The 27,972-nt window shown below is 51.2% G+C and overlaps 2 protein-coding genes across 7 annotated transcripts in view; both read right to left on the bottom strand.

Annotated features, from left to right (window-relative positions):
• Positions 1-27,972, bottom strand: part of LOC132474547 (bridge-like lipid transfer protein family member 2) — a 77,887-nt gene that overhangs the window by 36,315 nt on the left and 13,600 nt on the right. For 3 of the 4 annotated variants that reach the window (XM_060075309.1, XM_060075312.1, XM_060075311.1), the window contains exons 20-40: positions 27,680-27,798; positions 27,002-27,225; positions 26,188-26,378; positions 25,651-25,750; positions 24,802-24,989; positions 24,071-24,368; positions 22,405-22,562; positions 21,859-22,065; positions 21,413-21,512; positions 20,428-20,610; positions 19,989-20,110; positions 19,464-19,619; positions 18,024-18,145; positions 17,461-17,641; positions 16,648-16,734; positions 15,935-16,045; positions 14,903-15,038; positions 13,790-13,911; positions 13,603-13,704; positions 13,288-13,422; positions 11,385-12,886 (exon numbers count right to left, since the gene is read on the bottom strand). In XM_060075309.1, the coding sequence (XP_059931292.1) occupies positions 12,698-12,886; positions 13,288-13,422; positions 13,603-13,704; positions 13,790-13,911; positions 14,903-15,038; positions 15,935-16,045; positions 16,648-16,734; positions 17,461-17,641; positions 18,024-18,145; positions 19,464-19,619; positions 19,989-20,110; positions 20,428-20,610; positions 21,413-21,512; positions 21,859-22,065; positions 22,405-22,562; positions 24,071-24,368; positions 24,802-24,989; positions 25,651-25,750; positions 26,188-26,378; positions 27,002-27,225; positions 27,680-27,798 (3,231 nt within the window). In that variant the 3' untranslated portion in view covers positions 11,385-12,697. Of the gene's footprint in view, positions 1-11,384; positions 12,887-13,287; positions 13,423-13,602; positions 13,705-13,789; positions 13,912-14,902; positions 15,039-15,934; positions 16,046-16,647; positions 16,735-17,460; positions 17,642-18,023; positions 18,146-19,463; positions 19,620-19,988; positions 20,111-20,427; positions 20,611-21,412; positions 21,513-21,858; positions 22,066-22,404; positions 22,563-24,070; positions 24,369-24,801; positions 24,990-25,650; positions 25,751-26,187; positions 26,379-27,001; positions 27,226-27,679; positions 27,799-27,972 lie in introns of those variants that run through there. The other variant, XM_060075310.1, reaches the window with a different exon arrangement.
• aldoca (aldolase C, fructose-bisphosphate, a) lies at positions 28-6,433 on the bottom strand. 3 transcript variants are annotated; one of them, XM_060075152.1, is made up of 9 exons: positions 6,310-6,433; positions 5,500-5,633; positions 4,611-4,822; positions 4,278-4,332; positions 3,969-4,129; positions 3,400-3,483; positions 2,220-2,394; positions 1,647-1,850; positions 28-666 (listed from the first exon to the last, which is right to left on the bottom strand). In XM_060075152.1, the coding sequence occupies exons 2-9, from the start codon at positions 5,609-5,611 to the stop codon at positions 503-505; spliced, it is 1,167 nt and encodes a 388-aa protein (XP_059931135.1). In that variant the 5' UTR covers positions 5,612-5,633; positions 6,310-6,433; the 3' UTR covers positions 28-502. The 3 variants fall into 3 exon arrangements, with proteins under 3 accessions (XP_059931135.1, XP_059931136.1, XP_059931137.1); XM_060075153.1 differs by having other exon boundaries at positions 5,500-5,637; positions 6,310-6,432; XM_060075154.1 differs by having other exon boundaries at positions 1,651-1,850; positions 5,500-5,637; positions 6,310-6,431.

Raw genomic sequence — 27,972 nt, 5'->3', positions numbered from 1 at the left:
ACCATTTAAAACCAATAATACACAGGGTGAGTGAACAGTATTTATTGTTTTGTTTTCAGGTGCACATGGATATCAATAATATTAATATTTTCAGTGCAAACTAAACCAGCAACTAATAGACAAAGGTTACATAAAAGCTTGCAAAATGTTTAAAGGCAGCCGAGTTAAATGGTGAGCCTACTATACACAATGCACACAGTGGTTGCTATTGCACTACAATTAGATATACACAATAAAGAAACTATTCATACTGCAACATTTGTATCCATACAATAGTCAACAGTTAATATGAACGGATCATGCATGCTTTCAAACATTTAACCAACGGGCAAAACCAGGAGTCTCATTGCGCTTGGATCAAATCTATAAACCTCCATGTCAGTGTTCATCAAACCAGTTTGCTTGCATTCGATTATTTATGACAATCCATTGTTAGCTATGCCAAGCTATTGGCACATTTTGTAAATCCCTAAAGCACCACACTACAGATCTCCTGGAGGAGTTAACAGGGGAGGGGTGGTGGACCATTGGAGTTGGTGCAGCTGAGAGCACACAGGCTGTTCCAGGGGGGGGTCAGTACGCATGACCGGGCCCGTACAGGTGTGGTCCGCGCTCGCCGCCATTCTCCCCCCCGGTGTACTTCCCCTGACACGCCAAGCTGTTCACCTACGGGCAGGAAACAAAAAATAAAACTGAAACTCGTCACACAGCACCAACTGGCCACGCTTATCGCATGGCTGATCAGATGGACGAAGGATTTATTATTGAGGTCTACCTAGGGCTGCTCGATTATGGAAAAAAATCATAATCACGATTATTTTGGTCAATATTGAAATCACGATTATTCGAACGATTATTTTTGAGATTGAAAACATGATGCAACTGAGAAACACTTTGTAATTTCGATTTTCTTTTTTGGTCAAAAAGAAAATGTTCAAATCTAAAAGAAGGTAAAGATATATATATATCCAGCTGTTCAGCTTTCTATAAAACATTTAATAAAAATAAAATAAAATAAACAACTAAATTATATTAGTTTTGTGATCGGTTGACGCTAAAATCGAAATCGCGTGCAAATTTAAATTAATCGCCCAGCCGTAGGTCTGCCTGCATTATCGTGCCCTATAGTGTTCTAGGAAGCCTACGTAGACTTGGGACATTGGGGATCTGACGCCGTTACCTTCTGGCTTGGAACACCCTCACAACTAGCCTGGACTAATCCGGCACTAATCTGCAAACGCATCTGCCTGAGCAAAGTCTTATTTGCTCAGGCAGATGCGTCTGGCTACCCTCTGGTTCGGAAGGATTTCCAGGAGACCGGGTCCCTGGCCGGGCCAATCAACACTGTTTATCTAATGTGGGGTGGGTTTAATGTGATCACAGTGCAGAGGCGACCACTATGGGAGCGCCGTTGAGACATTTGAATGAACAACCAAGAGGGCTGCTGATGACGTGTCACATGTTTCATCGCTCTGATTGGTGCGAGGTCTATCCAATTGCATCCAAAGGCATTTTTGGTCGGCGCCCCGTTTGATGCCTGTTTGAACGCCCCTGGGAACTCACTGGCATCAGCGGAATGGTCTGGAGATGTCAGGCCAGCTTCCCGCTACACTGTGCTGCCCCCCAGCTCAACCCAGTACAGACACCTGCCTCAGCCCTCTTGATGAACTGCTCCGTGGCGGCGTTCTGGTTCTCCTTGTGGCCACGCCACGTCCGGAGGGCAGAGGCCTGCAGGGCGCGGCCGTACGAGAAGCTGAGGACCCAGGGCGTGGCCAGCGGGCAGGTGTTGATGGCGTTGAGGTTCACAGAGGCCTCCTCCTCGCTCTGCCCTCCTGAGAGAAAAGCCACTCCTGCACAAGGAAAAAGGGGAAAAAAAACATCCATGAAGGTGTCCCATGACATGCCTCCAGGGGTTGCCGTTACAAGCCGTTTTGAAAATCAGCCTCTTCTGACATCAGAAGTGGGCGAGTCCACCTAGATGTGTGACGGATAGATGAGTAACGTTTGCTACAGTAGTTCACTGGGTAGGCCGGCAGACTGATCTATCCAGCACACATCTAGGTGGACACGCCCACCTGTGACGTCAGAAGAGGCAGATTTTCAGAATGCTTGTAACGGCTACCCCTGGTGGCATGTCATGGGACCTTTAACAGCTAAGAGTAATAACGTGGTGGTTTATGTCTCCCTCTGGTGGGGGGGTGGGGATGAGAGGAAGTGACCTGTAACGGCCGGTGGAACAGTGCGCCGCAGGGCGGTGACCGTTGCCATGGCTACCTCCTCCGGGCTGTACTTGGTGGAGCAGGCGTGTCCGGGGGTCACCATGTTGGGTTTGAGCAGGGTGCCCTCCAGGTACACATGGTGGTCTGACATGGCCTTGTAGACCGCGGCCAGCACCTGGGGAAACCAACACCCGGCTCCTGAGTCTGAACGTGGCTCCGGACATTCCCCTCGTTCCCGTCTTTTCAGGATGGTTTATTGTCATATGCACAACAATTACAGAAGCAGGTGCTGGCAATGGAATTCTTGAGTCTCAGGCTCCTTCATTAGCGCAGTATAAAAAGGAAGGTATAAGAGAAACACAAGTAATTCCGCTTTTCCACCGCACATGTAGCTCGACTCGACACGACTCGACACGACACGACTCGACACGGTAGCAGCACGGGTCCTTTTCCACCGCAAATAGTACCTCCTGGACGTGGGCGGGGTCGGCTGCGCGAAAGGGCCGTGACGTATTTTTGTACGCGACGCAAACAACACCTACGCAACCCACACATGGACAGAACCCACATAACAACAATGGAGGACATCGATGCGATGGTATTCGTGTTCGTATTATTAGCTGGCATGTTGAAGAAGTTGAAGAAGTGGAATATGTTGGCTGTGGCGCTGCTATGGCTGTTACCAGCATGGTTGCCATGTCGCTCTCGTGACTTCGTCACACTCTCTGGCCAATCAGTGGCCGGCTGTCTGCCGACGTCACCTTTTAGCATCGGCTCAGCTCGCTTGGAACCTAGAGCGAGGCGGTACTAGAAAAAGCAGCCACTTCAGGTACCAGATACCATGTTTTCGCGGTGGAAACGCAAAAAATGCGAGTCGAGTCGAGTCGAGTCGAGTCGAGCTGGTACCATGCAGTGGAAAAGCGGCATAAGAGAGCTGAGACCTAAATAAACTAAAATTAATAAATAATGTATAATACTGGACATGAATAAGTAGAATAAAATAAAAACACAATAACAACTGTAATGTATACATAGATGCAGTATAAACAGGTGTGAAATGTAAGCAGACATTGTTTTACAGATGTTTTTATTTTGCTGACGTGTGTACCGGTTGCTTGGGTGTGACGCTGTGCCGGTATCCGTCTCAGAGGACATGGGAGGCAGATCACGGAGGACCTACCTTCTCAGTGACATACTGGCAGCGCTTCAGGTCATGATCGCCGTCGGGCAACAGCTCCGGCTCGATGATGGGCACGATTCCATTCTGCAAAGCAGGAAACGCACATAGGATGGGGACTGAAGGCCGATTTATAGTCCTCCGTTAAGTGCTGTCCGTAGACTGTCCGTCAATGCAAGGGAGACTGCAAGAATCCTCTAACAAAATCATTTCTGGAATCACTTTTCCCAGTTTGACTTTGCACCTTATTTACTTCATCCATTGTTTACTTTGCACATTAAGGACCAATAGAACACCAAACACGATTTGAAAAGCTTTTGGAAGTTTACTTACAACACTATTTACATGGTTTGTAGTCAACATATAAGATCGATCGGTTAGCGAATCGCTTTGCGTATCCGACATCCCGATGGAGAACTTCGAATGCTCCAGGGGTTTCCGTAGTTACGGAGTCGGATTACGGAGTCGGAGTAGTACACTTGGCCTTGGCCCTTGGGGCTCTAGAAGGACCATCGTACCAGCTTTGTAGCCAAAGCTCAAATGCTACGGGGCGATGGTGCTGAACTCCTCACCTGCTGGCAGATGCTGCAGTAGCGCGCCAGGACGTTAGCGTTCTCCGTGATGGCCAAGCTCGAGGGATTGGTGTCACTGATCTTGAGCACGCAGCGCCACTTAGCGAAGGAGGCGCCGTCTTTCTTATACTGAGCGCATCGCTCGGACAGCCCGTCCAGGCCTGCGGGGGGGTTACAGGAGAGATCACGAGAGTGCTTCACAGATAGTATCACCGTGTGGGAGAAAGAAATACGAAACCAAAACAACGCATACACACAAAATAACTAATTATACAAACCAACTAATGAACTAAGGTAAACGTATCCTACCCTGTGTGGTGGTTTCCCCACTAGTGCCAGCCAATGGAACAACGCCCTTGTCCACCTGAGAATGAAAGGATGACAGATACGTTTGTTTTAAATGCACAAAAACCTTTTGTATTCACTGTACAAAAACAGTACTTTGACCCAACTGTGTGCGCACGTGTGTGTGCGCGCGCGTGCGCGCGTGTTTGCATAGGCCTACCAGCACCGTAACCCCACCTTGACACCAATCATCCAAACCCATCTGTGGGTGCACCTGCATGTGTGTGCACGCAGATGTGCGCGTGCGTGTATGTGCACGTATGCGTGCGTGTTTGTGTACCAGCACCATAACCCCACCTTGACACCGATCAGGATGCCGCGGTCGCGGATCATCTTGACGAAGGGCACGCCGCCGTCCGAGTGCTGGTAAAGCGTCTCGTGGAAGAAGATCACTCCGCCGATGCACGCGTTGATCCGCTCGTCGGCACTGAACAGAATCTGCCGGTACTGGCGGCGGTTCTCCTCCGTGTTCTCCACGCCCACCTGGGCCAGCCGCTTGGCCATGCTGCCTGTTAGAGCACAAACACACCGGGCTCGCCCACGCTGCCAGGGACACGCTTCATCCCATGACCGACACTCCACACCGAGTTGCCTCACACAAACAAAGTTTCACTTTCGCTTTCCGAAAAGGACACGCTCTTTGGATGAGTGACACAATTCTTTTTACAGTCACTTAGACACCGTAAGTCACTATCCAAAGCGACTTACGGTGTCTTCTTGAGGACTGAATAGGAAACGTGTAGCTCGTCTAAAGTGTGTCTTTGTGGACGGTGTGGGTTGAGCTACACGCCGCAAAGGAGGCCTGTTGCTCAGAGGCGCCGCGTCCCATTAGGCATACCAGGCAATTGCTTGGGGCCCCGGGCCACTACTAGGGCCCCCAAAATGCCCCCCCCAAAAAAATAAAATAAAAAAATAACAATAATCGCTCCATACCCCCCCGTCCCCCCCCCCGTCCCCCGTCAACAATCGCCCCTAAGAATTTTTGCTTGGGGCCCCCACACTACCTCGCAACGCCCCTGCTGTTGCTGCGGACACAGGGTACACAGGGGAGGGAACCCACCCGCCTCCCGGACTGCCCCCCTCTGGCCCCTACACCATCCTGGCCACCGCGCCTCATCTAGTTCTAACAAGGCCAATAACAACACGTTTGATGCGTTTAGCGTGGTGTACGGAGAGCGGGACAGACCAACAGACTCGTCCGCCGCCAGGATGCCCTTCCCCGGAGCGACAATGCGGAGCGCTGTGTCCTGGAGGTCCTTCTTCTGCACGGCGGACAGCGTGGGGCCCTGGTGCGTCATGCTGGGCAGATGGCCTCACAATCTGCCTTGGAAAACACAACCAAATAGCATGGAGCAGTACATTTTCAGTCAAACTTTTTTTGTTGTTTTCTATTTGCAATTTGAATAAAATAATACATAAACACATCTAACTCGAATATCAGCTAATTGCATTTAGCAGCGGGCAAAGTGTTAGTTTAAGAGACAAAGGTATGGTTTTTGAAAGGTTCAGCTGCATACATACGTAGCCTATATGGATTACAATTAAGTTAATTTATAATCGTTACAAGACATGTTTATTGCTTAGAATCAAAGGCAATAAGTAACCTAGTTAATGATCATTAGTCAAACCTAAACGTATGAACTAGGAATGTACATTCAAAGGTGGTAGGCCTATACAACTTTTCCTAACTGGATTCATTATTTGAAGTAATATGATACTCTTAATTTGTTTTTGGCTTGGAAGCAAAGTAATTGATTGCACTAAATGAAAAAACAAACATAAATGTAAAGAATAAAAAACGAAATTATATCTGAATATACTTCAGGAATACATAATATTTACTCATTTAAACTTTTAACAGGTCTTCCTTTATCCTCATGAATGAGTAGTGTATCTGCCTATGCTATGAGTTCCTATGAATTGATGGACCGATAAACAAACAACTGTCTCAAGTAGCCTACAGACAACGTATTCAAAGAAGAGTAAACGGTCTTACCGGACTGGGAGTCAGAGAGGATCGCTGGGGATGGCCGGGGAGACGGACACTGTCGCAGACTCCCTGACAGATGTAGTTTGTATCCACGGTAACTGTGTCACACCTCACAAGCCGACGCCCCATGGGCGGGCCTACACACCACATGATGTCATGGAGAATTCAGAAATGAGGACAAGTTTTGACTAATCATTCCAATGCATCTGTGGGAAATCTAGGTTGTACGAAGTAGACCATGTCTTAAGACTGTGATTGAACACACATTGGTCAAAACATCCGCTGGGAAAAACACACGCACACACACACACACACACACACACACACACACACACACACACACACACACACACACACACACACACACACACACACACACACACACACACACCAACAGTTTTAACAGAAAACTAACAAAGATAAAGTGGCATTCAACTTTTTTTTAAAGTTGATCTTAATTCTAGCATTATCATTTTAAAAGAGCGTTTGGATCACATTATGGTCATCTGTGTATATAGGTTTGGTTACACCCCCATAAAGTAACCTAATTTTTAGCAAAAACCATACCTCTCAGCTATTTATATCTTAATTAGATGAAATGTGCCCCGGGCAAAGTGCTGAATTCCCCAGATGATTGGATCCTCACCCTTAAATCCCCAGGAGAACCAAGAGTCTCTGAGCGATTCATGCACTCAGTGGCTTCGTGCCCCAGCAACCACGGAACATTCCAGAGCGCTTGATATAAGAAAAAATAAATCATGGTGTCGCGAGAATAAAGTAAGATACAGGAGGGTCATTTTGTTCGGCATGTGTCAACATGCATACGTCTTGCATTTGAATATGAGTTGTATCGTATTGAGCCTAGGTTGTAAGCTTTGAGAAATCAATTTTCTTTTATCGATAATTACTATACATAATGAAATGGATAATTAAATAATACGAGCATATAAGCCAAGGTTTAACATAGGACATGCATAGAAACAGTGCCATTGCAATTTAATCTCTTTAAATTATTCCTATTACCAGTATTTGTTTAAGTCCATTGTAATTATGATGACAAGCCTCTTGCTCAAGGACACTACAGTTGGTCTGCAGATATACGGGAATCAAACCCAGTACCATTCAGCCGGTACTGTCTGAGAGTCCATCTGTTACGGGGGTCAAACCCAGTACCATGCGGCTGGTACTGTCCATGCGCCCCCCCCCCCTCCCCCGGGCCCTGATGCGCAGCGTTGAGAGACAGCCCGCAGCCGCCCGGCATCCCCTTCCCAGTGACAGTGGGTCAGTGTGTCTGTGGGACCGGATGTGGGCCACTGGACCAGAGACTGCTGCCAGAGCCACCCAGAGACCCTGCAGACCCACTGAAGACAGGGGCCTGAGGAGGGGAGCCCAGAGTCAGGAGGAGGGGCGTCCCCGGCTGTCAGGCACCGTTCCGGAGACGCCCGGGACAGAGGCGGGAGCGGCCGCGGTTATATCCGGCCCGCGCTCCGCTGGGGCTCCACGTTTTCAAACGGTCCTTTGTACCTAATTAAAAGCGCGTCGTGATGAGCTGGAGCGAGGCCTGGTTTTGCCGTCCTATTAGGGCCGGTGGAACGAGGTCGCTCTGCACCCGGGGCTGCTCCAGAGGAGAGGGGGCAGGACGTGGAGGAGGATGCATCATCGATGTTGCTCTTCATCGGACTAAAATACACAGAGGTACACAGGAAAGTTATTTCCAAAAGAGGAACATTCACCATTGATAATATAGTGTAATACGTTGGTGAATGTTCCACCGCAGTGGGGAGCTACACTGTGTGCAATATGAGATGGGGATAAGGGATTCCCTGACCCAGTAACAGCCCAGTCGACATTGGGGCGTCACAATAAGGATTTATGTATCAAGGTTAAAGACCACTGACAATAAACGACTCCCCTAGTCAAGTAAGCTGCCCTTGAGCAAACGTACAGGGTAGGTGTGAGCACTTGGCTGTGTAGAACATGTAGGCCTACTGAGGTTTAGGGTATTTGTGAGCATATGGCGCCTTTTGTTAGCATATAGCATGGGTCGGACTACAAATGAGTATAAACATCAAGTAAACTCAAAAGGCCTGGATTTAGTGACAGTCAGCTAAAATGTCGATTCTCCACGGGTCTCAAATCCCAGCAGATAACTGTGGTAATTAAATCGAATTCCAATTAAACTATTGAAATAAAAATGTTAAAATTGATGTAATATATATTAGCAACTACCCCACTGAGGTAAAGCAGTAATGTCACTCACTACTAAATCGAACAACACTGCTCACTCCACTGAACGGGGGGGGGGGGGGGGGGCAGCACTGCCCTAGTCCTGATCCGCTTGGCCAAGCACCTCATCCACAGTCAAAGTTCCCGGTAGTGGTCCTGCGGGGACCAGAGTCCCCTCGTGGCCTGGGCCTCGCGGCCCGGATGGTTCCGGAGTTTCAGGACCGCCTCTACGGGGATTTCTTGAGCAGCCGGGGGTCGAACAAGGTTCCGTAGAAGAACTTCTGGCTCTGGAAATGATCCAGAGTGTGAAGGGGGTGTGTGGGGTCCTTACACAGCAGCTAATGGTAGGGCAAGCGAGGGTGAGTTAGGAAGCACCCTTCAAACTGGCCCTTCAGACCGCTTCACATAGACATTATAGAGGAAGACGCTTCAACAAGACATCATTCAAAGGTAATAAACATAATAATACACACTCAGGGCAGGTACATCAAGAACAATGTGCATTCGCCTTATAGATATGTGTCCGCCAGTGATGGAAGACCTGAATGTTACTCATTGTTTTTGTTTTGTTTTTTAAGTACACATCCCTACCGGGCTGACTAGAAAGACGGACACAAATCTACCAAGAATAGTGGAGTGCAGTAGATGGGCGGTTTGACTATCAGACCAAAGGTCTGTACTTGGTACTGACCCAGTACTGGGTTCAATCCCCCAACGTCTGCCCTTAAGCTGTAGGCATCCTTGAGCAAGTTGCCCAGCAGGTAAACACCCTACCTGTCCCCTGACGACCTTTCATTTAATTTACCGCAGGTCACTCTGGGTTCAAGCGCCTGCTCTGTGACGAAGCACCAGAGTACTAAACGGCCGTACCAGGACGTGGCCGTACCTCTCCCGGCCATCACCAAGGACCACAGGGCGATGCCCAGGGGCCACCAGTCTGCTGCGCGGGTGTAAGGACCTCCGCCCAGAACCTCAGGAGCTGCAGACACACATCCACCACGACAACCATCAGGCAGCCTATTGGCTGCAGGGGCTCACGCATCACATCCTGTTAGATGGCTTTAAGCTCCCGGCCTTAAACGTGTAAAACAAAATATATTCAACGACTGTTAAGTGTTGGCAATTGTGCGCCTTCCCTCCTGCATCTTTGAGTGGAGTGGTTATTATTAGACAGACAGACAGACGTGCAGACAGACGTATTGGCGGACACACAGGCAGAACTGACACACAGGGACAGAGAGGCACTGCAGACCAATTTGAGAACAGGCCTATTTCTGTCTTGACATCGTTTTAGAGTTGAATGTAAAAAAAGCCACGCTAAACATCCTCGTCGTTGTTGACATATTTCCATATTCTATCTTTGAAACTTAACCTCCGGGTGGGTTTCATTTTGCCAACACTGAACTAGAAAACTAATGCTTATTATCTCATTAATATTAACATACTAATTGATAACTAATAGATGACCCTGGGGTTTCATCAGAGGGGGGCGTTGAATCGGTGAGATTCGATCTTTGTGCTTGGTGACTCCTGAATTATTATCTTTCATGTATCAATCCCATTGTATGCATAAGCCTACAGAGAGCAGGGCACTACACCGTGCAGCCTTTAAAAGCTCTCACCCATGTATTCGATGGTCCCACATGAAGGCCCTTCCTCCATGTCTCAGGTGGCCGGAGAGCCCGAAATCTGCCAGGTGGAGATGGCCTTCGTTACAGGAGAGCAGTCAGGGGGATTATAAGCCGAGGAGGAGGTTTGTTTAAATATGTATGTGTTACAACTGCCACATGTGTAAGGTTGTGATCCATTCTTGACTTGATTGATTGACATGATGGCTTTCTTTTTTGACTCTTTTAAAAACATGTATAGATAATATATATATAGGATATGTTTATTCAGGTGGAATGATTATGATCAATATACCTTGTAGTCAAGAGAATGTTTTCCATCTGCAAAGAAAGCAAAAATTCCCAGAAAGATGTTAAGAAACGAGAATCCCTCCTTTGTAATAGTCTCGCCCGTAATCATTCCTAAACGAGTTATTTTACAAAACTCTTTTCTTAGCTTCACATGATCCCTGAATCATGCAGAAATCCTACAGAAGACAAAAAAAGCAGCAAACTTCTGATTTCCACATTAAGGTAAACTAAAACACGTTGATAGAAACCATTGAAACATTAAGCAATACAACGTGTTAAATGCCACCGCAACACAAACCTAACGCGCTCCCCAGCTCTGCAGCGAACAGGCGAACATCGTCTTCCTCAAAACTCCCGCTGAGCAGCCAGTAGGTGTGCAGGTCCCGGCTGGTGCAGACCTCAGCTACTGGGGGGCAGCAGACACAGCAGACACAGGGTGGCGAGGCCCTGTCCAAGGTTCTGCAGTAGGCCAACTCACCCACTGGGTGGCAGCAGACACAGCCGACACAGGGCGGTCAGGCCTTTAAAACCGACGGACCACGCAGAGCGGGAAGTACCTGCTCGGTTCTTTCTGGTACTACAGCGGTACTTAATGCAGAAAACCAAGGAGAAGGTAAATGATACGATCACCACAATGAAGGCTGCAGGAGGCAGCTCAATCAAGAAATATTTTTTTTTCCAATTAGTTGAGTCCGAGTTTGTGAAGTTTAAAGTTAAATAAGCTAAAAGTCTATATCAATTTAATATTTTGATTTTTGTCAAAGTTTGATAATTGGCCTACAATATAGACAAGGGTTTAGTGTTGCCAGATTTGGCCAGATTTGGCCAGATTGGGCGGAAAATAGGACCCAATCTGGCAACACTGATACTGATTATGGAATGTAAAAAGGATGACAATACCATCATACTGGGAAAAGACTCTCAGACGGAGAACAATTTGTGAGACACAGGAACACTTTTATTGACAGAAACAGGAAATTTCAAACAATGTTTACGCAAATATACTGCACTGAACCGTTTGGGTTGAAATGTTGGGACGAACATAGATTTTGGTTAACATGTGACTGGATGAACGGGCACAGCAGCACACATAAAAACAAACAACCAGCTTACAAAAATATCAGAAAATACTTTGATAAAAAGTGCTTTAGTTTTAAAATTAGAAAACATCAGCCGATAGCCGCACCACACGTTTCCATGAGGATCAATTTCACCTACCAAAGTGCTATAAATAATTGAACAAGTATAGATATATATATATATATATATCTCTATATATATATATATATATATATCATTTTATATATTTACGTTGCACTGTTCATGATGTATATTGCACCGGTTTGAAATAGGAGGCGTAAAAGGCAGAAAAGACGGGCTTTCTTAGTAAAAAATAAAATAATCTGTGGTACTTTTATAGCGATAGCCCTTCCTGTCAAAGTGACGATCATACAGGCGTATTCTTATTCCCTCAATATCTCAGTTTCAAAATAAACTAAATCCAAACACCGTAATAGGTGACGTATATAGCAGGGGAACCCCCAGACCTAAACTCTGGCGCTGAGGATCGAAAACAGGATCTGAAAGCGCTTCCAACGTGTCCATAAACTTCAAGCATGCTAACTGATCAGACAGGCTGTGTTCCCAGCCAGCGGGAACCGGCTTCATCCGGCTAACACACACACACACACACACACACACACACACACACACACACACACACACACACACACACACACACACACACACACACACACACACACACACACACACACACACACACACACACACACACGTAATGAGTCTATGTGGGATGAGTTTACGCGGCACATTAAAACATATTCAACTGAAATGACAACGCGAATGTTTCGTTTTTGGTCAGCATTCCACTTCGGGAATGTCCCAATCGCCCGGACACAGTTAAAGCCCGGTATTGGGACCATCATCATCATCAACATCTGCAGGTAATACTTGTATGTTCTCATTTTGCATTTTAACCATTTGTAGTTCAAACAGCCCCACCCAGACACCTGCAGCCAGCGCACCAGCCTGGGCCAGCAGAGACGCACACACGTATATCTACCACCACCACCACAACAACCACCACCACCACCACCACCTCCCTCATTTACCACCATGCCCACCACCCTCATCAACACCCCCAACCATGACCCCCCCGACCACCACCCCCAAAACGCGCGAGGCCGTGTTCCTCCAGGCAGACGGGTGTCGCGGCGTGGGGAGCGTCTTCACTTGCGGCGGCTGAAGATGCTCTTCTTGCTGGAGCTCTTGTCGGCCGAGCTGAAGCCGATGAGCAGGCGGGCCTTCTCGTCTTCCTCCTGCTGCTGCTGCTTCATGCTGCTGTCCAGCTTGGCCTCCAGTGCCTTGCGCGACTCCGTTCCCTGCGTGGGCTTCAGACGCAGCTTCTCCTTGATCATCTGCAGGAGGACCGCGGCGTCAGCGGGACACAACATCGATACGGCGATACAGCGTCGCCCTGCTTCTTACGATACGAGAATCGATACACTGGCCGCTCCGAATATCGATGTAATATTTCAAGTTTTTGTTTTTCTTTTAAGACAGGAAATGTCGCCCCAAATATCGATATTTTAATTAATAAAATAAGGCGCTCTACACGTGAATGAAGGAAACCTGAACGGAAAATAGCTAGCCAAAGATGAGACAAAAAATAACAAACAAAAAGCTATTATGTTTTTACAAACGCAGCATTGCTGCCTCTTCTTTCGCACCGCACTTGGATCGACACTTTACCCGGACCGTGACGTGTGTGAAGGCGTCTGATGGTGAGAGAAGAGGAGAGAAGGTGTGGGATGTGTACCTGGGCGACGAGCGCCTTGCGGCTGTCCCTCTTCACCGCCATGGCGAAGTCCAGCCAGGTCCAGGTGTTGTTGTGGTACTCCAGGCAGGGCAGCACCAGGTTCAGGTCCTTCCAGTCCACACTGCTCTTCTCTCCCTGGAGACAGAGGGGGCAGAGAGATGATATCAATCCGGGAGACAGAAAAGGAGAGAGAGAGAGCAGAAGAGAGACAGGACGGTGAGAGACAGACAGAGATGGAGAAGAAGAGACAGAAAGGAGAGAGAGAGAGAGCAGAAGAGAGACAGGACGGTGAGAGAGAGCAGAAGAGGGGCCCACCTTGTAGCTGACACAGAGCGGCACCTGGGGGATCTTGACGTAGATGAAGGAGTTGTTCATGGCCGCCCGCTCCTTCATCTTATCGATGTCGTCCACCGGGTGCTGGGGGGGGGGCAGCCGTTAAATACTCCTCCTGTCTGATTGTGTCTCAATGGGGGAGGGGGGAGGGGGGGGGGGGGGGGTTTACCTCCGGTGTCTTCCGGAAGGACCTCCGGACTCCGGTGCGGTTGGGGCCCTGGGCCGCCGCCTTGCTGGGCCCCAGCGGCCCCAAGGAGTCCTCCGACAGCTGGCGCACCTTCGTCTGGACCCCTGGGGAGACAGGGCCCTCAGGGTCAGTGGGGGGCGCTGGCTCTAACTCACTGTACCCCCTGGACTCTAACACACTGGACCCCTGGACTCACTGTACCCCTAGACTCACTGTACCCCTAGACTCACTGTACCCCCCCTAGACTCACTGTACCCCCCCTAGACTCACTGTACCCCTAGACTCACTGTACCCCCCCTAGACTCACTGTACCCCTAGACTCACTGTACCCCCCCTTAGACTCACTGTACCCCCCCTAGACTCACTGTACCCCCCCTAGACTCACTGTACCCCCCCTAGACTCACTGTACCCCTAGACTCACTGTACCCCCCCTAGACTCACTGTACCCCCCCTTAGACTCACTGTACCCCTAGACTCACTGTACCCCTAGACTCACTGTACCCCTAGACTCACTGTACCCTTAGACTCACTGTACCCCCCCTAGACTCACTGTACCCCCCCTAGACTCACTGTACCCCCCCTAGACTCACTGTACCCCCCCTAGACTCACTGTACCCCCCCTAGACTCACTGTACCCCCCCTAGACTCACTGTACCCCTAGACTCACTGTACCCCTAGACTCACTGTACCCCTAGACTCACTGTACCCCCCCTAGACTCACTGTACCCCTAGACTCATAGTACCCCCCCTAGACTCACTGTACCCCTAGACTCACTGTACCCCTAGACTCACTGTACCCCCCCTTAGACTCACTGTACCCCCCCTAGACTCACTGTACCCCCCCTTAGACTCACTGTACCCCCCCTAGACTCACTGTACCCCCCCTAGACTCACTGTACCCCTAGACTCACTGTACCCCCCCTAGACTCACTGTACCCCCCCTAGACTCACTGTACCCCCCCTAGACTCACTATCCCCCCTAGACTGCAGCAAACACTCTGGCGTTGACTCGCTGGCAGGGGCCGTGGAACTGGCCATCGACCGCCTGCTACGGATTACAGGGGGGGGGGGGACGGACATCCTGTCAGACCTACCGGTGGTCACCAGCCTGAACTTGTCCTCCTCGTCCGCCACCTCCTCTTCCTCCACGTTGCGTCCCGGGAAGAAGAAGCCCATCATCCTCTTGAAGAACTGGTACATGAGCTGGATGGTGAGAGGCACCACGTTCACCTGGGGGGAACAGACACAACCATCATCATCATCCTCCTCATCATCCTCATCCTAACCTTCATCATCTTCCTCAACCTAACCATCATCCTCATCAACCTCATCCTCACCATCATATCTGTGAGCCTTGGGGTCTGAACCGAGGACCTTTGGGTGGAGTCAAACTGAACCCAGGCCCTTTGGATGGAGTCAAACTGAACCCAGGACCTTTGGGTGGAGGGGCAAACTCTGTCACCCCTGGTCCTCCCTGCCCCTGAAGCTGTTCCCTAGATGCCTTGATGTGGTGTGGATAGCAGCGGTACAGTAGCCTGGCTACTGCCAGACCAAGCTCCATCATAGATTGAGCTTCAAAAGTTCCTTCAAAAGTCAACTTAAAACCTATCTCTTCAGGACCACCTACATCATTTGACAAATCATCCTCCGCCATCTTCCACTCTCTCCCGCTCTCTTAATGTGTTGCCTATTGTTGTGGTGGTGTTTATTTTTTTCCCCTTTGTTTGATTGTCTGTATGTATTCCTTTCTTATTTGTAAAGCGTCTTTGAGTATTTAGAAGAGCGCTATAAAAAACGGATCAATTATTATTATTATTATTATTGAGCTTGGTCTGGGGAAGCTGCTGTCATTATCTTCAGCTCAACAGGCGGGATCAACGGGCCTAGTTCAACCGACTCTGTAAGCAATTGGCTGCTTGCCGTCGCTTCCCTGTCGTCATTGTGTTAAACCAGCCAATAGCGCGCCAGGGGGAGAAGCCAGCTTGGTGAATGGCTCCCGCAAAAACGTATCGGAAGCAGAAAGAAATGTATCGCTCTTCTCCAGACCCTTCTGCAGGGCGAATTCAAATCGGCCGCATAACAGGCGGGGGGTACCCAGTCTAGCGGTAGAGCGGGGTTCGGCTCACCTCAAAGTGCTCCTTCACCGAGATCCCGCCCACCGGGGGGCGCACTTTGCTGAAGATGCGCAGAGCGAACTGCCGGCCGGACTGACTCTGGCTCTGGGGCCGCAGCACCACCTGGTGGAAGGGGAGGGAATGACCGGTTAACTCCAGGGAAACAGAAGCATGCGAAAAACGAAAAGCATACCAAAAAAATAAATTGAAGAAGTTAATCAAAAGTGAGCGAGATGGATGAGAAACGATAGAGAACACGATGGACACGGCACTGAATGCGTCGGTTGATTGAAGGCATTCCTGGCTAGCATGCAGCCGATGGATTCGTCAGCGTGCGACATGGAACATGAATGTGTTGCTGGGACCGTTCATCTGGACACACAAGATGGAGTCCAAAACAACCACCACCACCACCACCACCACCACCCACCACCACCACAACAACACGAACCCCTAGCGCCGCTCTGCCAGTGCTGTACATACCCTCACTCGCTGCACAGAGAAAACCAAGGACAGCAGAGTTATTCATGTACAGCCACCTCTAAGCTTTGTGTACAAACAGACAACCGCATCATCACTACAAATGCTACTGAAACGTTCCTTGTGGTCGCGCGAGGCCGGGGGAAAAGGTCAAACGGGTCATTGTGCGTTGTTGTCCCCTCCGGGGCGGACAGGGGCGTCCTCTAGAGGGGAGACGGACGTTCAGACGGGCGGGCGGGGCTCACCTTGTAGGAGGCGTTGGGCAGCAGGTTGTTCATGGTGAACCAGCCCAGCTCCAGCAGGTGCTCCGCGGTGTCGTCCGACTTGTTGAGCTGGAAGGAGCAGCAGAACGAGGGGGTCAACCTCCACAGCAAGGGGGTCGACTTCAACAACCAGGGGTGTCACGTCCACAACCAGGGGGTCACCGTCCACAACCAGGGGGTCACCGTCCACAACCAGGGGGTCACCGTCCACAACCAGGGGGTCACCGTCCTCAACCAGGGGGTCAGCGTCCACAACCAGGGGGTCAGCGTCCACAACCAGGGGGTCACCGTCCACAACCAGGGGGTCACGTCCTCAACCAGGGGGTCAGCGTCCACAACCAGGGGGTCAACGTCCACAACCAGGGGGTCAACGTCCACAACCAGGGGGTCACCGTCCACAACCAGGGGGTCACCGTCCACAACAAGGGGGTCACCGTCCACAACCAGGGGGTCAACATCCACAACCAGGGGGTCAACATCCACAACCAGGGGGTCAACGTCCACAACAAGGGGGTCAACGTCCACAGGGACAGATGGCGACGATCCCCCGAGAACTGCTCTGAGACCGGCTCCCAGGCTGGTTCCCAGACTGGGAGCCCCAAGACCCACTCCGGGAACCGCTCTGAGAACCGCTCAGAGAACCGCTCAGAGAACCGCTCAGAGAACCGCTCAGAGAACCGCTCAGAGACCGGCTCCCAGACCGGCTCCCAGACCGGCTCCCAGACCGGCTCCCAGATCCCATCAGGCCTGCGCATACATTAAGCTGGACGCGGCACCCGATTGGCCGGTGCCCACCTTGCTGTACATGAACCTCTGCAGCTCCAGCTCGGCGATGCCCAGCTGGCCGTCCTCCTCCGTCAGGCACCAGCTGGCCTGGGCGAAGAAGATCTCTGTGCGCCGCACCACGCTCACGTCCTCCGGGGGCTTCCGCAGCTCCAGCTTGTTGGCCCGCTGCAGCTGGAAGTCCTTGAAGCACCTGGGGGCACACACACACACACACACACACACACACACACACACACACACACACACACACACACACACACACACACACACACACACACACACACACACACACACACACACACACACACACACACACACGGACACGCACACACACACACAGAGGCACGCACACACACACACACACACACATTAGTGAGGACACGCACTTACACACATGAAGACACTCACACACAGAGGTACGTGCACACACACACAGACGGAGGCACACACACACACACAGACGGAGGCACACACACACACACACACACACACACAAGGACACAGCAGGACTAGAGCAGCAGCGACGTAGAGAAGAGGAAGTCACGGTGCACGGCGTAGGGACGAGGGCGCACCTGATGAGGATGTTGAGCTCCTCGCTCTTCATCTGCATGTCCGTCTTCTCCTGGTCCAGCTGGTTCTGCAGCCGCAGGTTGACCTCCTGCAGGTCCTCCCCACTCTGCTCCTCGGGCTGGGTCTGCAGACGGGGCAGCGTTCAGACCGGACGGCGTTCAGACCGGACGGCGTTCAGACCGGACGGCGCTTTACCCACCGGCGGCCGCTCTGAGCCAATCCACACACAGTCAACGCAAAGACGCCTCGAGAGGGGCCATTCAGGATCACAGGGATTTTGCGCGATTCTACTCGCGAACTAGGCCTGCACAAATAATCGATAGTAATCGCAATCTCAAATCGCCTCTGTGTGGATTTAAGTTTTAATTTCTTTTTTTTTACAGTCTTCATTTACAGGTGTGTGGAGTTGGTTCTGTATATTTAAAAGGCCAGCATTAAAGACAATGTGCTGCTGTTTTTGATACTGCACTTTAATCAGTTATAAATGGCCTCAGAAACACACCGTGCTAGAGGTGCCAAAAAACTATGTTTGGTACTGCCATTATTTTTTTGTGATGGTTCATGTGTGCAATAAGAATTACATTTCGTGAGAAAAAACCTTGGCAGAGAATCGTGATATAAATTCTAAGCTAAAAAATCATGATTCATATTTTTCCCCGAATCGTGCAGGCCTACCAGGGGGAACGGCAACTTGGAGGAGAATGAGATTGTTTCCGTTTGCGGACTCCCAGAGCTCTATATCTATACATAATACAATATACAATATCTCGGCCGAAAGCTGTATGAACCCTCGACTGTGTTTGGTTCCAAGACTTCTCTGGTAGTAGTAAAGACTCACAGTGGTGGTTATCTCAGCCATGGTTGGGGATGAATTGGCGGGAATAAACGTTGTTGTTCACAAGAGAGCCCCTCCTCCTCCTCTAATAGGCTTCAAAACAGTCGCGCGAGTGCTTTAAAGTTCATGCAATCAAACTTGTTTACTCCGCAACAAAAATGATCATTACACTTTTGAGAACAATACCCATTTTCCACCGGCGGGCACGCTTCGGACCCCGCACGCCTCAGCCCAGTAGTGAGGGTGAGGTATAGCCCAGCTCAGTTACGGCTCGCGTATCCAACGCAGACAGTGCCCTTATGGTAGGGCGGGGTTTAAGCCGGATGGCGATAGCCACGGCAGCTATGTAAACATCGTGACCCTCTCAGGCGTCTCAGGACCCCAACGGAGGAGTACTGCAAGACGAGTATGGCGCAATACGGCTCAGTCCTGGTCACGGCCACTTTTGGCGGTTGGAAACGCGACCCGTGCCGCACCTTTGCGGACTGAGCCGACCCGCACCCTCCGGTGGAAATACGCCCCAAGTGTTGCGACGCCAGGCTAGGACCAGAGAGGAGGGGAACCTTCGGTGGGGGACCCAGTAGGAGGGTGCCAGGCTGGTGCTCACCCTGATGTTGGAGTAGATCTGCTTCTCCAGGCAGCGGATCAGGGCGACGTGCTGTCGCACCGCCTCCTGCAGGTGGAGGATGCTGCTGCGCTGCTCCTCAGGGTTACTGGAGATCTCCAGCTGGAAGCGCACCCTCTGCTTCTTCTCACTGTGCTCCTGGACACACACGCACACACGCAGGCAGATGAGCACACATATACAGGCAGACACACACACCAACGCGCACACTCGAGTGTGCACTCAAACGAACACACACAAGCGTGCACACACACACACACACACACACACACACACACACACACACAGTTAAGAACACGCCCACACAAATATACACTCGCACTGAACCAGACACATACACACACAAACACAAATGAACAGAAACACAAACGGACCCACCGAAACAAAAACGGACACACACACACAAACGGAGACACACAAACGGACGATCGCACACACACACACACACACACGCAGGCACACACACACAAACGGACACACACACAGAATCAGCGGCTGTGTCTCTACCTTGCGTTTGGTTTCCACGTGCAGCAGCAGGTTGTTGACGATGTCCAGGATCATGGCGTACTGCACGGGGTTGGTGGAGATCTCCAGCTCGTGGTGGATGAGGGTGAAGGTGTCCACGGCCCCTGGGGGAGGAAGCCCACAGCAGAGCACGGCTGTGTTGAGGAGGTAGCCGGAACTCCTCCTAAACAGGCCCGTAATCTGGGACCCCCACCCTCTACGACCAGGGACCCCCACCCCCCAGGACCAGGGACCCCCACCCTCTACGACCAGGGACCCCCACCCTCTACGACCAGGGACCCCCACCCTCTACGACCAGGGACCCCCACCCTCTACGACCAGGGAACCCCACCCCCCAGGACCAGGGACCCCCACCCCCCAGGACCAGGGACCCCCACCCTCATGGAACAGGGACCCCCACCCCCCAGGACCAGGGACCTACCGGCCTGCTTCTTGAGCAGGTCCTCCTTCTCGTGCTCGTCGCGGAGCTGCGGGGGCTTGATCTGCGTGGCGAGCTCGGGGTCGATGTCGTGGCTGTAGCCGATGTAGTACATGCGGCAGCTGCAGCGCGAGATGATGCGCTGGACCTGCTGCGTGTCGTTCACCTGCGCCGGCTGGTTCCAGTCTGAGGGGGGAATGAGGACCCCTCCGGTTAATTCACCGTGCGCTCATGTTTCAACAGGAGGGCACTGGTCAGGCTGGCTCGTAAACGGCGGGGATTAGACCCCGAAGCCATTTGTTTTGAGAATAATGGCTGGCTGATGAAGTTATTGGCTGGCTAGCCGGCTCAGTCAAAACCCAAATGCCTGCTGCAGCCGCCAAATTTTTCATGGCTACAAATGGCTGAAGCTGCCACACTTCATGTCGATGTTATACTGATTTACTATATCTCAATATTTGGACCATTAAATGCCTTCAGTAAGACCTGGATTGGGCTTTGCGAGGTTTGTTTACCGGCGTTGCTATGGTTACCGGTCTTGCGTGTTCCAACGGTTTATTAGGTTTCTAATAAATCGCTGTCTAATCAATACTTCATTCACATTCGGAGTCAAAGCCCTACTATGTGATAGAATTATTACTTGATGCAAATAATTCGAGCTGGCTCAGCCAAAGCTTATCAGATGGCGGCTTATTTTGGCTTATACAGTTATTGGCTGTCGGCGGCGGAAATTCGAAATGGTGCAAATGGCAGCGGCTTCGAGGTCTAGTGGGGATACAACGTGTGGCCCACGTGTTGCAGACTAGAGCAGTGGTTCTCAAATGGGGGTACGGGTACCTTTAGGGGTACTTTGAGTACCCCTACTTTGAGTGAGTGAGTGAGTGAGTGAGTGAGTGAGTGAGTGAGTGAGTGAGTGAGTGAGTGAGTGAGTGAGTGAGTGAGTGAGTGAGTGAGTGAGTGAGTGAGTGAGTGAGTGAGTGAGTGGTACCTGTGGTGGTGCTGACCATCCCGCCAACAGCCTGTCCGCTCTCCATCAGCTCCAACACCGAGTCCAGGTTCCTCTCCCTGTGCTCCTCGATGTTCTTCACCTGAAAACAAACAGCGCCCCCCCGCAGGTCAAACTGGGGACTGCAGCTCCCTTATCAAGGTGACGTTACTCTGGGATACAGCGGACCTACTGTAACAGCCGAACCTCTGATCCAGGAGTCCTACTGTGTTATAGCAGAACCTCTGGTCCAGCAGTCCTAGTGTGTTACAGCAGAACCTCTGATCCAGAAGTCCTACTGTGTTACGGCAGAACTTCAGACTCTGGCGTCTCGCAGCCCTTTCTAGAGGAAGGGCAGCACACAGCTGGAGGCCTTGTTCCCCATCTCCCCCCCACCCAGCTAGATGGACCCGAGATGGCCTCTGGGGGGGACCAGGCCCGCCGCCTACCTCCAGCCAGAGCTGCCGGTCCTCCTGCTCCGAGGGGTTGGGCTCCATGGTGGCGAAGTACTGCATGCCGTCCAGCAGGCAGGTCCAGGTGGTCTTCTGCTTCAGCGTGTCGTTGTACCAGGCCGGGTGGTGCTCACACTGCAGCAGCTGGGCCATGGCGGCCGACACCAGCACGCAGCCGGCCGTCTCCGTGCCCCGCAGCATCATCTGGAGCAGGGGGGGGGGGGGGGGGGGGGGGGAGAAGAAGGGGATGGGGGTCAGGCGTGGGGGAAGAGGTGGGTCACTGCCAGCATCGTTTCTGCAAGCTACGTAAGCATCGTGATATAATAGCAGCCCGACACAGTGTAGCCTGCTAATAAATCCAATGAGAAAGAAGAATGCGACACATTAAACAAAGAGCAACAATGGAGGACGTCCAAGAAGGACGGCAAACTTTTGCGCGACATTTTCAATAAACGAAGATTTAGCCGGGTACTGTGTTTGTTTGTTATTATACCCGTCGCACGGAAGTGACGATTCTGTCGACCAATCAACGGCGGAGGTTACCTGGCAGTTGACCAGCTCGATGAACCAGTTGCGGTTGTAGACGTCGTCGGTCTGCGAGGCGGCGATGCCGCACAGCGGCTCACCGAGCCCGGAGTCCTCCTCCGAGAACACCACAAACTTATCGTTCTCCTCGATCAGCTTCTGCAGCATGGAGGTTCCTGAGGGAGGAGAACAGGACGTTCAGTGAGAACCTGACTGACGGAACATCAAAGGACCTTCAGCCAGAACCTGAAACATCAGAGGACTCTCAGCTAGAACCTGAAACATCAGAGGACATTCAGCCAGAACCTGAACCATCAGAGGACCTTCAGCTAGAACCTGAAACATCAGAGGACTCTCAGCTAGAACCTGAAACATCAGAGGACATCCAGCCAGAACCTGAACAATCAGAGGACCTTCAGCTAGAACCTGAAACATCAGAGGACATTCAGCCAGAACCTGAACCATCAGAGGACCTTCAGCTAGAACCTGAAACATCAGAGGACTCTCAGCCAGAACCTGAAACATCAGAGGACTCTCAGCCAGAACCTGAACCATCAGAGGACCTTCAGCTAGAACCTGAAACATCAGAGGACTCTCAGCCAGAACCTGAAACATCAGAGGACTCTCAGCCAGAATCTGAAACATCAGAGGACTCTCAGCCAGAATCTGAAATATCAGAGGACCTTCAGCTAGAACCTGAAACCTCAGAGGACCTTCAGCTAGAACCTGAAACATCAGAGGGTGATCAGCTAGAACCTGACCAATGGAACATTAGTGAACGCAGAGGAGGAGTGATCCGTTAACGCAGTAATTCTCCACCAAACGTGAGGAAGTGGAGAGATATTATCAGTTTTAAGTATTTAAGTATTATCACTTCAAGTCTGGAACTTCAGTTTTTCATGATTGTGTTTCCGAGTCTGAGAATCAACCACAGCTAACCTGGACTTCACCTTTGAGGCATTACCTCCAGGATCCCCCGAGATCCCAAATCTAATCCTGAAGGATCATCCACCTCAGCCCCGGTGTCCTGGTTTACTTTGAAGTGTTACACACCCAATATAAAAATGCTATTTCATGCCAGCTTTAAGAGACGGAAGCAGAGGTGCTGAAGTGCAGAAGTTAATGGGAAGGCTGTAAAGAAATGGCAGAGTTCACCTCATGTATGGGTTCCCATAGGCTTAACGATTGTCTCATATATGGGTGAAACTGTGAATCATTGATGGATGAGTTGGTTCATATGACCTACAGCAAAAGTGCTGTGATGCTCATATTTTCTGTGGAGAGTATAATGTCAGAAAGTGAACAAGGCATTTTTTGTCTACCGCCGAATCCTACCCTTTCCTCAGTGAGGCTGGGTCTAAGCACACTTCGCTCCCACCTCACTACTTCAACGTTGTTCTTCATCACAAGATTAAATCAGGTCAACGCCAACCTCACGTAGCCAGAGGTCCCTCCTGGGGGTTCACATGGTGATCGTGTCTGCGGTGTTTGGCCTCACGGGAGCTACATGCTAGCCCCTTTCTGATGAGAGGGAGTCACTTAAAGCTAGCTCAGGGTTCCTATAGGGTATATTCCCACCTCTACCAGGGGCTGGGGTCCTATAAGACCAGAGAGCCCCATCCTCTAAGAACAAAGTCCCCATCCTCCGAGACCGACCCCCCCCCCCATCCTGACCCCGACCCACCTTCGTTCTGGTTCTTCTCGGCGCGGGCGGGGGCCGTCAGAACGGGCGTGGGGGGGGCCGTGCTGGGGGAGTAGTTGGAGGGCGAGCGCCGGAGCTTCTTGGTCTGCAGCTGGGGGTCGATGCGCAGCCCCTTCAGCGCCTCGGTGGAGAGGTTCCTCTTCAGCACCGCCGCCTTCTTGTAGCCGTCGTACAGGCCGAAGGCGATGTTGCGGTTGGTGGTGGTCCACGATGCCCGCAGGTCCACCAGACGCAGCCGGTGGGTGTAGGAGGCGTTGCCCTCCGCCTTGGAGCTGGGGTCCTGGGGGGGGGGGAACAATCAACGTGATAAGAGTAAAAACATGGCTCCCGTGCACATGTTCTACCCGCGTTACGATCTCGTCGTTTAGCAGATCAGACGTTCCATCTTATTTTGGACACTTTCATTCATTTGAAGTATGGATGTCGTTAGTGATCAGGTCAGGGCATCTGGCTCATGGATGCCTGCAGGTAGACGGTGGACATTAGGGTTCGTACCCAGAACCTAGGGTTAGTCAAAGCCACAGAGACCCGCGGGCGAGGGGAACCAGTAGCGGTACAATGCCGCCCGGATAGAGGCGAGCAGGACAGCGGCCATCAGTGGCGTTGGGGGAGGGGCTCACAGCAGGAGAGCGACCATTAGTGGCGTTGGGGGCGGGGCTCAAAGCAGGAGAGCGAACGTCTGCGACTGCGGTGGGGGTTAGGGTCGGGCTCACCTCCTCCACGCGGTTGCTCTGCCGCTGGTAGCTGAGCGAGGACATGCTGAGCAGGTGGGTCTTCTTCACCTGGTGGTCGGCCGTCTCGTCCCAGGTAGAGGCCATCAGGTGCACCGTCACCTCCGACAGATCGCTGACCATCTGGGTCACGTTCCACTCCGAGATCAGACGCCTCATCACAGTGCCCGCTGGGGGGGGGGGAAGAGACAGGAGCATGTTCAATATGGTGCTGCTCAAAGAAAAATGGTCAATGGTAAATGGACTGCATTCATAAAGCGCTTTTCTAACCAGTGGCCACTCATCACGCTTTACAATACTGCCTTACATTCACACATTCATTCACACATTCACACACCAACGGCGGTGTCAACCCTGCCAGGTGACAGCCAGCTCGTCGGCATCAGTCAGGGTGAGGCGTCTCAGGGTGACACTCCGCTAGGAGAAGCTGGGGTTCGAACCGGCAACCTTCCGGTTACCAGTCAACCCACTCTACCTCCTGAACCACATGCCGATAAGATAGAATGAGAGCCACACCAAGGAACACTGTGGTTTTTTCAGGGAGGGATGAGGCATCTCGCTCAAGAATGGCTTCAGGTAGTCAGCGGACATTGGGGTTCGAACCCAGAACCCTTTAGCTGGGGGTCATACATACAAACTAGAACATCCTGCCTCGGATGTGATCTGATCCAATTTGAACAGAAGCAAATGGCGACAACTGAGTGCATTCCAATCCGTCCACAAACAACATTGACACCACCTTCCAAGCCTGCTCCTATTCTCCCTGCTATCCTCAAACCTCTCCTTTGTTCTCCCCTGAGTCGAGTCCCCGGTGGTTCCAGTGTGTCCTACCCTGTGGGATGAGCCTCTGGGCCCCCCGGGGGAAGATGTGGCCCTTCCTGCACTCCACCTGGATGCCCCTCTGCTGGGCGAAGGAGGCCCAGTAGTGGACCTGGAGGGGTGGGGGACACAGAGACATGCGGCTCAGAGGACAGGACACAGCGATATTCATGGAGGGGGAACAGCAGCGACCACAACAGAGCAGAGGAGAGAGAGAGAGAAAGACATACACACAGATAGATACAGAAAGATGGATTTCTCTTTGTAGAAAAAGGAGAACAATTCTAATTGGAATGCCCACTTTACAGAGAACAGCGCGCGCGAACACGCACACACACACACACACACACACACACACACACACACACTCAAACACACACACACACTCAAACACAGTGTGTCTGAAACAGTCAGAAAAACTCGAGAAAACGCGAACACAACAAGAAGGCTATACTAACACCGACTCCTTGCCTGACGCAGATCCTACGAAGCCCGCCCATGGGCCCATGGCAGATGACCAGGGGCTGTGAACGAGTGTGGCCCGGTTACCTGCAGCTGTGGGAAGGCGGCGGTGTAGGACAGCTGTTTGTAGTGCTGGCCCAGCTTCCTGCGGATGGGCCGCAGGCTGTTGAACAGCTTCCCCCTGCAGATGGGCCGCGACACGCCCGTCCAGGTGGCCCAGAAGTTCTGCATCCAGCGCAGGGTGCTGCTGTAGAACAGCATCCTGGGCTGGCAGGGCTCTGGACGGGGGGGACGCACACAGAGCAGTCACTAAGATGTGGGACTCAGAGTGCTTCACTAAAGTAAAGCGCTCTGGCTCGTCCCCGCTCACTCACTAGTCATCGGGGGGGTAGTCTCTGTGACGATTGTTGTGCTCAGGACTGCGTAAAAATAGAGAGTAGGAAATAAACCGTGAAACCATGAAATGCCGGCTCGGCCCGGCATTTCATCTTCCCATTACCTTCACTATGACTACACCCTGATGTTAGTAGTCATGGTGATGGTGATGATGTTAGTCGTCATAGTGATAGTGATGATGTTAGTAGTCATAGTGATGGAGAGGATTTTGGTAGTCATAGTGATGGTAGTCATAGTGATGGAGATGCTGTTAGTCATCATAGTGATGGTGATGATGTTAGTAGTTATAGTGATGGTGATGCCGTTAGTCGTCATAGTGATGAGGTTCGTAGTCATGGTGATGTTGATGCTGTTAGTCATCATAGTGATGTTGATGCTGTTAGTTATCATAGTGATGGTGATGATGTTGGTAGTCATAGTGATGGCGTTAGTCGTCGTTGTGATGTTGATGATGTTGGCTATAGCAGTGATGGTGATGATGTTGGTAGTCATAGTGATGGCCTACCGGTGCCACAGTGCTGGTTGAGGTCCATGGTGATGGACAGGTTGAGGTTCTCCGAGCGGAAGGCGCGGTACGAGTCGTGGGGCTGCCCCGAGGTCACGTCCGCCACGTTCTCCGCGCAGCAGAGCGTCACGGCGTAGTGGTCATGGGGGTTGCCATGACAAAGCCACTGGAGGTCGAGGGTCATGCACAGGTTGGGCAGGTGGAGGAAGCAGATGTCGTCGTACCTGGAGCGAGAGGAAGGGGGTTATTATCAGGCTCAGTGCCAAGTGGCCGGCACTTAATGTACGCACTTGTTGTATGTTGTACGTCCTGGCACTTAATGAACACACTTATTGTATGTTGTACGTCCTGGCACTTAATGTACACACTTATTGTATGTTGTGCGTCCTGGCACTTAATGTACGCACTTGTTGTATGTTGTACGTCCTTGCACTTCAAAATAGTACTTAGCATTGTGTAGCATCTTATCCTAGCTATCTTTGTATATGGTACAACAAAGATAGCATCGTTACTGTACCGACAGCGACCTATTGTTGTTTCTCTTTCTTCTGACAAATGTCCTTATTGTGAATCGCTGTGGATAAAAGCGTCTGCTAAATGCCCTGAATGTAAAATATTAATGTAAATGCGTGAGATTCTGGTTATTTTCGGACAGCAGGAACGGCTTCCTCTACTTACTTTGAGGCCGTTCTGACGTTTACGTCCATGTCTCCTTTGAAGACAAACTGGCCTGGGTTCCAGTCGTAGTTCACCTTGTTCCACTCCCAGTGCAGGTTCTCTATCGTGTTGTACGGGTCCTGGGTTAGAAGAACGAAGAATCGAGTTTACTGCGGGAAATGTGGAAGAAAGTCAGGACCATTCCTAAACTCCTAAACATTTGATTTTGTTAGAGCTAGAGTTGTTCCGATACCGATACCAGAATCGGAAATTCCCACGATGCTGCCTTTTAGGCACTATCGGGTATTGGCGAG

This window comes from Gadus macrocephalus, chromosome 16, assembly GCF_031168955.1.
Source record: "Gadus macrocephalus chromosome 16, ASM3116895v1".
Taxonomy (NCBI): Eukaryota; Metazoa; Chordata; class Actinopteri; order Gadiformes; family Gadidae; genus Gadus; species Gadus macrocephalus.
The sequence above is the reverse complement of the archived record's forward strand: the minus strand, read 5'-3'. Positions and strand labels throughout refer to the sequence as shown.

Coding starts and splice junctions, on each gene's coding strand:
- aldoca (XM_060075152.1), bottom strand. CDS start 5,611: ATGACGCACCAGGGCCCCACGCTGTCCGCCGTGCAGAAGAAGGACCTC. Junction 4,823..5,499: donor GGCGGCGGACGAGTCTGTTG/GTCTGTCCCGCT, acceptor GTGCTCTAACAG/GCAGCATGGCCAAGCGGCTG. Junction 667..1,646: donor CATCAAGAGGGCTGAGGCAG/GTGTCTGTACTG, acceptor TCCTGCCCGTAG/GTGAACAGCTTGGCGTGTCA.